General features: G+C 50.1%; 1 protein-coding gene across 4 annotated transcripts in view; it reads left to right on the top strand.

Moving 5' to 3' along the window:
• NTM (neurotrimin) overlaps nt 1–13,496 on the top strand; it is a 916,745-nt gene that overhangs the window by 875,724 nt on the left and 27,525 nt on the right. For 2 of the 4 annotated variants that reach the window (XM_088457048.1, XM_088457049.1), the window contains exons 6-8: nt 691–814; nt 3,729–3,880; nt 9,027–9,062. In XM_088457048.1, the coding sequence (XP_088313174.1) occupies nt 691–814; nt 3,729–3,880; nt 9,027–9,062 (312 nt within the window). The remainder of the gene's footprint in view (nt 1–690; nt 815–3,728; nt 3,881–9,026; nt 9,063–13,496) is intronic. The other 2 variants (XM_088457050.1, XM_088457051.1) reach the window with 1 other exon arrangement.

The raw sequence follows: 13,496 nt of genomic DNA on the forward strand, positions 1-13,496 counted from the left end.
GAGTGCATAATTAACAAAGTAGCGTCATGGCACATGTGACATGGGAGGTTTTTACACTGACTTGATCGTAGTGCTTAAGAGAGGATATGGTCATCCTTAAGCTCTACGACCAGCTCCGATGGTCTCGATTAATCCTTATATGCCCGGAGATGACGTGTAGTGTGAAAGAGAAGGGGGCGTGTTGTTAGTCTTACGGCCGCATCTTCCCCTCGCTCGTCCAGCTAAGGATCCTATCTTAACGACGCAACTTGCGAGCGCTTCATTTGCATATCCGGCCCCTTTTCCCTTACGACTGAGCGGCCGCAACGACCAACTCTGAATGAGGTCCTATATGTGTGTGGGTTCTCCCTGAGGCTCTATATGTGTGTGGGCACTCCCTGAGGCTCTATATGTGTGTGGGGGCTCCGTATGTGTGTGGGGACTCCCTGATGCCCTATATGTGTGTGGGGGCTCCCTGATGCTCTGTATGTATGTGGGGGATCCCTGATGCTCTATATGTGTTTGGGGGATCCATGATGCTCTGTATGTGTGTGGGGGATCCCTGATGCTCTATATGTGTGTGGGGCTCCCCAATACTGTACATGTGTGTTGTATAATTTGTTAGTTGCTAGAAGCATTGGTCACATTAATTTTCATAGATATATAAGCTTATTGTGACATTGGATACTGATGGTTTTATGTTCTTTGCAGATCCGCCATATATTCTGGTGGATGCACGGAACATCGGAGTCCCGCTGGGTCATCAAGGTATCTTACAGTGTGATGCATTGGCTGTCCCAGCCGCTGACTTCTTCTGGTACAAAGAGGATAAGAGGTACTAACTATTCTCTGTAAAGCGCAGCGGAATATGTGTGCGCTATATAAATTAAAATAACTGGTAATAAATAACAGGAGTAGGAGGACAGGGAGGAGTCACACAGGAGTAGGAGAAAAGGGAGGAGTCACACAGGAGTAGGAGGACAGGGAGGAGTCACACAGGAGTAGGGAGGACAGGGAGGAGTCACACAGGAGTAGGAGGACACAGAGGAGTCACACAGTAGGAGGACAGGGAGAAGTCACACAGGAGTAGGGAGGACAGGGAGGAGTCACACAGGAGTAGGAGGACAGGGAGGAGTCACACAGGAGTAGGAGGACAGGGAGGAGTCACACAGGAGTAGGAGGACAGGGAGGAGTCACACAGGAGTCGGGAGGACAGGGAGGAGTCACACAGGAGTAGGAGGACAGGGAGGAGACATACAGCAGTAGGAGGACAGGGAAGAGTCACACGGGAGTAGGAGGACAGGGAGAAGTCATAGGAGTAGGGAGGACAGGGAGGAGTCACACAGGAGTAGGGAGGACAGGGAGGAGTCACACAGGAGTAGGGAGGACAGGGAGGAGACATACTGGAGTAGGAGGACAGGGAGGAGACACACAGGAGTAGGGAGGACAGGGAGGAGTCACAGGAGTAGGGAGGACAGGGAGAAGTCATAGGAGTGGGGATCACAGGGAGGAGTCACACAGGAGTAGGGAGGACAGGGAGGTGTCACACAGGAGTAGGGAGGACAGGGAGGAGTCACACAGGAGTACGGAGGACAGGGAGAAGTCATAGGAGTAGGGAGGACAGGGAGGAGTCACACAGGAGTAGGAGGACAGGGAGGAGTCACAGAGGAGTAGGAGGACAGGGAGGAGTCACACAGGAGTAGGGAGGACAGGGACGAGACACACAGTAGTAGGAGGACAGAGAGGAGTCACACAGGAGTAGGAGGACAGGGAGGAGATACACAGGAGTAGGAGGATAGGGAGGAGACATACAGGAGTAGGAGGACAGGGAGAAGTCACGCAGGAGTAGGAGGACTAGGAGGACAGGGAGGAGTCACGCAGGAGTAGGGAGGACAGGGAGAAGTCATAGGAGTGGGGAGGACAGGGAGGAGACACACAGTAGTAGGAGGACAGGGAGGAGTCACACAGGAGTAGGAGGACAGGGAGGAGACATACAGGAGTAGGAGGACAGGGAGGAGTCACAGAGGAGTAGGCGGACAGGGAGGAGTCACACAGGAGTAGGAGGATAGGGAGGAGTCACACAGGAGTAGGGAGGACAGGGACGAGTCACTCAGGAGTAGGAGGACAGGGAGGAGTCACACAGTAGGAGGACAGGGAGAAGTCACACAGTAGTAGGAGGACAGGGAGGAGACACACAGTAGTAGGAGGACAGAGAGGAGTCACACAGGAGTAGGAGGACAGGGAGGAGATACACAGGAGTAGGAGGATAGGGAGGAGACATACAGGAGTAGGAGGACAGGGAGAAGTCAAGCAGGAGTAGGAGGACAGGGAGGAGACATACAGGAGTAGGAGGACAGGGAGGAGACACACAGGAGTAGGAGGACTAGGAGGACAGGGAGGAGTCATGCAGGAGTAGGGAGGACAGGGAGAAGTCATAGGAGTGGGGAGGACAGGGAGGAGACACACAGTAGTAGGAGGACAGGGAGGAGTCACACAGGAGTAGGAGGACAGGGAGGAGACATACAGGAGTAGGAGGACAGGGAGAAGTCACACAGGAGTAGGAGGACAGGGAGAAGTCACACAGGAGTAGGAGGACAGGGAGTAGTCACACAGGAGTAGGAGGACAGGGAGGAGTCACACAGGAGTAGGAGGACAGGGAGGACTCACCCAGTAGGAGGACAGGGAGGAGTCACACAGGAGTAGGAGGACAGGGAGGAGTCACACAGGAGTAGGGAGGACAGCGAGAAGTCACACAGGAGTACGGAGGACAGCGAGAAGTCACACAGGAGTAGGGAGGACAGGGAGGAGTCACACAGGAGTAGGAGGACAGGGAGGAGTCACACAGGAGTAGGAGGACAGGGAGGAGTCACACAGTAGGAGGACAGTGAGAAGTCACACAGGAGTAGGGGGACAGGGAGGAGGCATACAGGAGTAGGAGGACAGGGAGGAGTCACACAGTAGGAGGACAGGGAGGAGTCACACAGGAGTAGGAGGACAGGGAGGAGTCACACAGGAGTAGGAGGACAGGGAGGAGTCACACAGGAGTAGGAGGACAGGGAGAAGTCACACAGGAGTAGGAGGACAGGAAGGAGTCACACAGGAGTAGGGGGACAGGGAGGAGTCACACAGGAGAGGGGGCGAAGACACGCGGGATGGGAGTAAGGGGAGAGGAAGACACAGGACTAGGGGGAGAGGGAGGAGACACACTGGACGGGAGGGGGAGTGACACAGGAGTAGGGGGAGAAAGAGACGCAGGATCCAGTCAAGATGTTGGCAGATAGGATGCTGGACGTCAAGATATCGACGTCGTAGTCCCCACCCCCATCAGAATGCTAACGCCGGCATCCCAAATGGATCAAGATATGATGTTGGCATCCCTAAAGTAAGTATGCGGGTTAGGCCGGGGATGAGTGGATTAGGTTTAGGGACCTGCCGGAGTGGGTTAGGGTTAGGCTGCGGGGAGGGGTTAGGGTTAGGCACCACTGGGGGGAGGCTAAGGTCAGGCTCCACCAGGGGAGGGTTAGGTTACTTACCGGCCCCTATCGGGATGCTGCTGTCGGTCTTCTGATCGCCGGCATCCTGTCCGCCGGTATTTCATACCGATTCCAGAGATGCACAGGAGTAGGGGGACAGGGAGAGACATACAAAACTAGGGTGGCATGTGGGAGACTCACAGAAGTAGGGGTGCGGGCAGGAGATGCATATGAAAGAGACCTATACTGAATGACACAAACGTTCTGTATTGCCAGGCTCACCGACTCCCGGAAAGGAGTGAAGGTGGAGAACAGAGAGACGTATTCTCGTGTAACATTCTTCAATGTCTCCGAGCAGGATTACGGTAACTACACGTGTGTCGCAATGAACCGTCTGGGGCACAGCAATGCCAGCGTCATCCTCTTCGGTAAGTCACGGACTGAATTGGGATAGGGTATTTTATGTAACGTCTGAGGAGTCTTTCAATTTGGAACCTTATAAGTCAGAAGAATAATCTACCTCTACAGCATCCTTTAGTTAGACGTATTTATCTACTTCCTATTAAGCTGACATTGCGGAGATGTTGTCTTGTGACCATTTCCTGCCCTCTGTGGTACATTTACAGCTGTAGGACGTCCATTATGGGAGATAGCAGCCATTTTGTATCATTTCCGTCCATACACTGAGCCCCAACAGGATGGGTGAGGACGATCGCCCTCTTCTATCAGTCTGGTCAGGGTTCACTGAGTAGCAATTTGGGGGGAAAAAAACTGAAGAGACGAAAGAGGTTTTTCAGCCAGAATCTTGTATAAAAGAGAATCATTTATTCCTGTGCGCTGCGGTTTAGAAGCACAAAGCTTATCTCATATTGGAATTTCTGGATTCCTGCTAGTTTTTCCTACCAAATGGAAAAAAAATATATATATAAATAACCTTTTATTTGTTGTTTACCCTGGTAATTCCCAGTGCAGTCCACAGGGGCTGATAAGAGAACGATTTCTATATTGTATCCACACAGCCCACGATTTCTCCATCTACCTGTGCTTTGGGTCCGTGTGTCTGGGGTATAAAACGGCTTCTGACGATAGTAAATAAACTGTTGCATAGACCATGATACGGTCTGATTGGTAGAAAATGAATCCCACAGTGTAAGATTCTATTCCAGCTTGGCCGTGTAGCTGAAACGCAATACATACCTCAATTACCTTCTGTATACAATATACAGCTGGAGAAGTAGAAAGTTTCGTACGGTATGCGACCCGACAGGCAGCCTAGAATTATATCACTTTGGGGAATTTCGCACGTTTGGTTTAACCCGTCTTATTTGGCCATTCTAAAGGCAGTAACAATTCTGAAATGAATGTGTTAATATGGCATGTGTTGAATGATTTGTCTTGACATGGCCAAACATGTACATACATGCAAAGCGCACATGTGCCGTATACACGTACGTCAGACTAGATTCATCTGTTTTCGTGTGTCTTTAAATCCATACATCTTGATGTACAGTATATCTTGTTAATAATTATTAGAAATTCAGGGGGTTTTCCCCCCATAAATGTTATAAGTAAGAAGTCGATGGCTGACGCTAAATACAGGCAGAAATGCGCACTTCTTTTCAGACGCGCAAATGCCTCTGTAACTATGTCCATATGCAGATAAAGTCAACATTATCCAGCTTTCCCTTCACATGTTCAAATACATTCCGGGTACATTTTCAGGCTAGTGAGCCTTGCGATTCTAAGGGGCCTATTCAGTTTGGCGCAATAAGCTGACCTCTTTGTGGGCAGGATAGTAGCGCACCTTTTCATGTCCGCAATTTCACTTACTGCCCCCTAAGTATAGCCAGATTCTATAGAGGCTCCTGCGTGGCAGACCTTGAGCGCTGAGTGGCGAGCTCGGCAAGCAGGATTGTCGGGGGCAGGACTATAAACATGAGCAGATCTGTTTCCCCAGCCGATTTGCTCAGCCTGGTTCCTCCAGCTATTTTGGATCTACATGTACCAGCATACGCTGGCAACAATTGCCTGGAAGGGCATGTTTGTGCCCGTTGAAAACGCTAGTACTGCCCCCCCCATTACAGACCACCTACCACCGGCCCCCCATAATAAAGTGGTTAGATGGAGTATTGTGAGTTTTATGTCGGGGCACCTTGATTTTGTACTTTCTTGCCCCTCTTCGCCCTGCACTGACAATCCTAGTGTTGGGCTCTACTCTCACAGGAGGTATCCATGCTCACATGTTGTATATCACTAGTGTTGGTCTCCCCTCTCACAGGAGGTATCCATGCTCACATGTTGTATAGCACTAGTGTTGGTCTCCCCTCTCACAGGAGGTATCCATGCTCACATGTTGCATAGCACTAGTGTTGGTCTCCCCTCTCACAGGAGGTATCCATGCTCACTTGTTGTATAGCACTAGTGTTGGTCTCCCCTCTCACAGGAGGTATCCATGCTCACTTGTTGTATAGCACTAGTGTTGGTCTCCCCTCTCACAGGAGGTATCCATGCTCACTTGTTGTATAGCACTAGTGTTGGTCTCCCCTCTCACAGGAGGTATCCATGCTCACTTGTTGTATAGCACTAGTGTTGGGCTCTACTCTCACAGGAGGTATCCATGCTCACATGTTGTATAGCACTAGTGTTGGTCTCCACTCTCACAGGATGTATCCATGCTCACATGTTGTATAGACCAAGTGTTACTCCCCACTCTCACAGGAGGTATCCATGCTCACATGTTGTATAGCACTAGTGTTGGTCTCCACTCTCACAGGAGGTATCCATGCTCACATGTTGTATATCACTAGTGTTGGTCTCCACTCTCACAGGAGGTATCCATGCTCACATGTTGTATAGCACTAGTGTTGGTCTTCCCTCTCACAGGAGGTATCCATGCTCACATGTTGTATAGCACTAGTGTTGGTCTCCCCTCTCACAGGAGGTATCCATGCTCACTTGTTGTATAGCACTAGTGTTGGTCTCCCCTCTCACAGGAGGTATCCATGCTCACTTGTTGTATAGCACTAGTGTTGGTCTCCCCTCTCACAGGAGGTATCCATGCTCACTTGTTGTATAGCACTAGTGTTGGGCTCTACTCTCACAGGAGGTATCCATGCTCACATGTTGTATAGCACTAGTGTTGGTCTCCACTCTCACAGGAGGTATCCATGCTCACATGTTGTATAGACCAAGTGTTACTCCCCACTCTCACAGGAGGTATCCATGCTCACATGTTGTATAGCACTAGTGTTGGTCTCCACTCTCACAGGAGGTATCCATGCTCACATGTTGTATATCACTAGTGTTGGTCTCCACTCTCACAGGAGGTATCCATGCTCACATGTTGTATAGCACTAGTGTTGGTCTCCACTCTCACAAGAGGTATCCATGCTCGTGTGTTGTATAGCACTAGTGTTGGTCTCCCCTCTCACAGGAGGTATCCATGCTCACATGTTGTATAGCACTAGTGTTGGTCTCCCCTCTCACAGGAGGTATCCATGCTCACATGTTGTATAGCACTAGTGTTGGTCTCCCCTCTCACAGGAGGTATCCATGCTCACTTGTTGTATAGCACTAGTGTTGGTCTCCACTCTCACAGGAGGTACCCCTGCTCACATGTTGGGTAGCACTTGTGCTGGTTATTATTAAAGTAGGGGAGTGTATGCTGCCCAATTATTACATATATGTATTATTTACTATGTAGTTTATATCATAGGGGCCTGTCCCATTGAAGACATCCTTGGGACAAGCTGTTTGGATGGAATTGGGGAAATAGAATTTTTGTTTGTATGATTCAGACGAGAACAGCACCTTGAGGGTGCCTGAAACCAACTTGTGCAATGAGTTACATGGGTCTTCCGGCACGGCCCCTATAGTTTGTATAGGGAGTAATGTGGGCTAGGAAAATGCCTGAGACGGGAAAGGGTAATATTCTATCTCCTGTTGTGTGTAAAGAATTATCACACTGCAATTGTTACCCAGACTTCTGAGAATCCCTAGTAACATATGTATTGTACCTCGCAGATCCCCTCTGCAGAGCCCCCAACACTTATACTTATTGGTTTGTAAATGAAAATAAAATCTAAATTTATTTCTATATTAGCCCAAATAATGGAGCCAGTGGGGGGTTAGCTACCAATAAGGTATGTGCTTTGCTAGTAAGTAATCATATCTCTCATTTATTATCATTAACCCAAATCCATTATGTAGCTCAGGATACAGGAAATGATTCTGTTCTTATAAAGGTAAGGTGGGAATAATGGGCCTGATTCAGAGCCGTTCGCTATTTGCGGCCGTTCGTTCAAAAACAAGGGGTGGCTATTCAAATGATCCGTTCGCACATTGCAGTCTGTTCACACCTCTAAGTCTGAACGAGCGTGCAAAACATACGCTCGTTTATTTGTTAAAAACGCCCCCTGGCCGCTCGCACCATACGTCATGTCCGCTATTTATTAGATTAATCGAGTACATCGACCAGCGTATGAACTGCTCGCTATTCTTGTGGTTGGTTTTTGCTACCACAATTTTGCGAACAGTTCTGGCTTAAAAAAAACCCAGTGACGTGGTCATTGACGCTGCTGTTTTAAATATGCACACCCATAAAACGCCCGTTTTGACCTTTAAGCACGCCTGCGTTCTGATTTCCACTCCCCGTTTTCAAGCACCTTCCCCTGTTACCACCCACATACGCCTCATCCTGTCACTCAAATTATCAGGCTTTCGCTATTTTGCGAGCACATGAATTTCGGCCGCACTGACTGGTTCGCGCATGCGTATAACGATCCGTACGCATGCGCAGATGTGCAAACATCGCTCGGAACGAGCGTACTGCCGCTAGCGAGTGGCTCTGAATGAGGGCCAATGTGCACAGTATGGTCTGAGTACACCAGCAGCCCCCTAGCTACATATATGTCACAGCCTAATAAAGATTAGCTGCCCATCAGATTTACTAAGGCGACCGTAAATACAACGCGTCACTTTTACGGCCCGGAAGCTCTCAAAGCCGGGGATGTTACCCGAGTCATCTGCACATTGTGTCTCATTAAGTCACTGTCTCTGCTCGGAACTTACAGCATCATTGCCATTACATTCCAAGTCACCATCATATGTCGTCAGGAAGCCGGAGGAGACCAGAAGCACAGACTTACTTTCTGGCGGTTGTGTAACGCGCAGACAGCAGCTGACACAAGGTCGTCACATTAGTCTCCGCCAGCTCGCAAGGTCTTCGCTGTGCGTCCGCCATCCATTACATTTCCATCATTTACACAGAGCAAAGAGATTTCCCCAGCTGTCTGTGCATCATCATTGCAATTGATTTACAAATAAATAAATAAAACCCTCACCTCTCAGGGCGTTTGTCTGGAGATTGTAACTGTAATGTAAAGTCAGTGTCATGTCCTGCTGCTTAGCTGCACTCGGCCTCGAAGCTAAAGGCTTTATACACTGTATATACCGCTGTATAGCTTATTCTCAAATCACTTTTGTTTGATTTAATTCATGTATTCTGTTGTGTAAACGCCATCCCTTTTTATTCCCCCCCCCCCCCTTCCCCCATATCTCCTTACCACTCTGTAGAAATATTCCAGCCCACCAGCTCGCCCTTACTGCAAGGTCAGTACAGTGATCCCCCTGTGTCTTGTTCATCCCGGTTTTACTCCCTGTGCCCGCACCGAGCCGTGTGTCTTGTTAATCTTCAAGTCTTGTTATTACCTTCCCATAATGCTCCTGGGCTTGCACTGACCTGTATGTATTTTATGTTGGCTATTTATGTGATGTCATTAAAGCTCAGTAATCAATCCGGTGTCTGCTGGAAGCTGTCTTTTCTCCCATTACATACCTGCACTTCTCTGTGTACTGTATATTACAGACCCTGTGTCCTGTATCCTAATTTATTGTGCTCGTTACTGTATCTTCGGCCAGTCCACGTTTTCCTGGTTGTTGTGTCTCATTTTCATTTGTTGATCGCTCTTTATGCAGAGTCTTGGCATGGGACGCTTGTCTGTTCCTCTTCTGCTCTTGTTACTCACCTCTCCGTCCTCCACTCTATTTCATTTTCTTTACATCAACCATTCAGCATCTTTTCTGTTGGCTGCTTGTTGTTGGGTCTTTGTTGTGGTGGTTGCCGGCGGTTTTATTGGTAGAACTGGGTGAGTAAGACTGATGCTCTAGAGAATATAAACCGTACTAACAAGGTGAAACATGAAATTCTGTTTATTATTCACCATGACCAGGCTACTAAACTGTTGTAACATCTTCATAGCGATTATCGGTGTCCTTCCTGTGGCCCCTGGGGGGGGGGGCCGAGTGTTTCGTATCCGTTGTCCACATACGGTAGCTATTTGAACTGTACAAGGATGAAAATAGAAAGACTATATCATTCCGAGTTCCCTGCCCTAATTAGAATTTCATCTTCTGAGACTGCTAGTACCATAGAGTGGCCCCATACGATGTCACTGGACTTTGGTGGTAGCCAGGATGTGGACAGCCTTCGGTACAATGTGCATGCTGGGACTGGGTGATAGAAGTACACTGAAGTGCCAAATGACATGGGATAGCAGTATGTAAAGGTAATGGTAGGTGGTGGCAAAGTACTGTGACAGCTGGGAAATGCCCAGACCTGCATCGGTTTCTAATCTGACCTCTCATGAGTCAGGGTGAGCACGGGTAGGCTGCTTATGGCAAGGCGACGTGAATAATCGGAGTTTGAGCGGGGCAAGATAGTGGGTGCTCGACAGATGGGACATTCAACATTCCTCAATCTACGGTGTCGCGGAAGTCATGACCGCCCACCGTGGACAGCGCAGTGGCCAACCACCGGTGTTTAATGATCGTGATCAGTGGCATTTGCCCAGATTTGTCCATGGTAACAGACAAGTGACACTGGCTCAAATCACATCCACATTTAATGCATGAGGCACCAGACGCATATCCAGCAGGTCAGTGCGGTGTTCTTTAGCTTCCATGGGATATGGGAGCAGAAGACCCACCAGAGTCCCCCTGTTACCATTACAATACTGGACACAGCGCCTCATCTGAGCTTGTGACGTCGCTAATTGGACCCTGGAGGACTGGCCACATGTGGCGTGGTCCGAAGAGTCATGGTTCCAGTTGTTTCGGGCTGATCATAGGGTTCGGGTGTGACGCAGACCCCATGGACCCTAGTTGTCAACAAGGCACGTTGCCGGCTGGTGGTGGTTCCATAATGGTGTGGGGTGTGTTCACGTGGCATGGGTTGGAGCCGCTGGTCCACCTGAACACGTCATTGACCGGTAACCGCTACGTTGCATTGCTTGATGACCATTTGCATCCAGCAGAATAATGCACCGTGGCATTGGTTCCAAGGTTATACAGAATTGGTTTGAGGAGCATTCTGGAGAGATCCAACGAATGGCGTGGCCATCATGTTCGCCCGAAATGAACCCAATCTAACATTTATGGGACGTGGTTGAGAGGTCCATTGGCACCCAAGATCCTGCACCTACAAATACCAGGGAGCCGTGGGAAGCCATCCAGACAGCATTGGTCACCACCTCGACCACTTGTGGAATCGATGCCATGTCGAGTTGCTGCACTTCGCTGGGCTAGAGATTGTCCTACACGATACACCTATCCCATGACTTTTGGCACTTCAGTGTAAATATACCTGTACCTCAATTATATACATTTCATGTCTTCTGCATTTCAGAATCTTTTTTTTTCCCTTATGTCATAGTCTGCATTGTATTATATCTGCCTTGTTACAGTCGTACATGCAGAGTTGCCGGTCTGCAGAGCCTGTCTTGTCTGTTTTGCAATGCAAAATGCTCTGCAGCGAGCTGATTGCAAGTGTGGGCGGTGCAGTGGCGGACGCATTTCAGTCTCAACTCCACTTACGACTGAAGGAGCATAACGTGGCTGTAATGGCATGTTGTCATATAGGCTAAGTACAGTGAGGGTGTACCGATGACACAACGCAGCGAGGGTGTACCGATGACAAAACGCAGCGAGGGTGTACCGATGACACAACGCAGTGTGGGTGTACCGATGACACAATGCAGCGAGGGTGTACCGATGACACAATGCAGCGAGGGTGTACCGATGACACAACGCAGTGAGGGTGTACTGATGACACAATGCAGCGAGGGTGTACCGATGACACAACGCAGTGAGGGTGTACCGATGACACAACGCAGCGAGGGTGTTTACCGATGACACAACGCAGCGAGGGTGTACCGATGACAAAACGCAGCGAGGGTGTACCGATGACACAATGCAGCGAGGGTGTACCGATGACACAATGCAGCGAGGGTGTACCGATGACACAATGCAGCGAGGGTGTACTGATGACACAACGCAGCGAGGGTGTACCGAAGACACAACGCAGCGAGGGTGTTTACTGAAGACACAACGCAGTGAGGGTGTACTGATGACACAACGCAGTGAGGGTGCACCGATGACACAACGTAGCGAGGGTGTACCGATGACACAACGCAGTGAGGGTGTACCGATGACACAACGCAGCGAGGGTGTACTGATGACACAACGCAGTGAGGGTGTACCGATGACACAACGCAGTGTGGGTGTACCGATGACACAATGCAGCGAGGGTGTACCGATGACACAACGCAGTGTGGGTGTACCGATGACACAATGCAGCGAGGGTGTACCGATGACACAATGCAGTGAGGGTGTACCGATGACACAACGCAGTGAGGGTGTACTGATGACACAATGCAGCGAGGGTGTACCGATGACACAACGCAGTGAGGGTGTACCGATGACACAACGCAGCGAGGGTGTTTACCGATGACACAACGCAGCGAGGGTGTTTACCGATGACAAAACGCAGCGAGGGTGTACCGATGACACAATGCAGCGAGGGTGTACCGATGACACAATGCAGCGAGGGTGTACCGATGACACAATGCAGCGAGGGTGTACCGATGACACAATGCAGCGAGGGTGTACCGATGACACAACGCAGCGAGGGTGTTTACCGATGACACAACGCAGCGAGGGTGTTTACCGATGACACAATGCAGTGAGGGTGTACCGATGACACAACGCAGTGAGGGTGCACCGATGACACAACGTAGCGAGGGTGTACCGATGACACAACGCAGTGAGGGTGTACCGATGACACAACGCAGCGAGGGTGTACTGATGACACAACGCAGCGAGGGTGTACTGATGACACAACGCAGTGAGGGTGTACCGATGACACAACGCAGTGTGGGTGTACCGATGACACAACGCAGTGTGGGTGTACCGATGACACAACGCAGTGAGGGTGTACCGATGACACAATGCAGTGAGGGTGTACCGATGACACAACGCAGTGAGGGTGTACCGATGACACAACGCAGCGAGGGTGTTTACCGATGACACAATGCAGCGAGGGTGTACCAATGACACAACGCAGCGAGGGTGTACCGATGACACAACGCAGCGAGGGTGTACCGATGACAAAACGCAGCGAGGGTGTACCGATGACACAACGCAGCGAGGGTGTACCGATGACACAATGCAGCGAGGGTGTACCGATGACACAACGCAGCGAGGGTGTACCGAAGACACAACGCAGCGAGGGTGTACCGATGACACAATGCAGTGAGGGTGTTTACCGATGACACAACGCAGCGAGGGTGTACCGATGACACAACGCAGCGAGGGTGTACCGATGACACAACGCGAGGGTGTACCGATGACAAAACGCAGCGAGGGTGTACCGATGACACAACGCAGCGAGGGTGTACCGATGACACAATGCAGCGAGGGTGTACCGATGACACAACGCAGCGAGGGTGTACCGAAGACACAACGCAGCGAGGGTGTACCGATGACACAATGCAGTGAGGGTGTACCGATGACACAACGCAGTGAGGGTGCACCGATGACACAACGCAGCGAGGGTGTACCGATGACAACGCAGTGAGGGTGTACCGATGACACCATGCACCGAGGGTGTACCGATGACACCATGCACCGAGGGTGTACCGATGACACAATGCAGTGAGGGTGTTTACCGATGACACAACGCAGCGAGGGTGTTTACCGATGACACAA

Source organism: Taudactylus pleione, unplaced genomic scaffold (assembly GCF_031769625.1).
Source record: "Taudactylus pleione unplaced genomic scaffold, aTauple2 ptg000734l, whole genome shotgun sequence".
In the NCBI taxonomy this organism is placed as follows: Eukaryota; Metazoa; Chordata; class Amphibia; order Anura; family Myobatrachidae; genus Taudactylus; species Taudactylus pleione.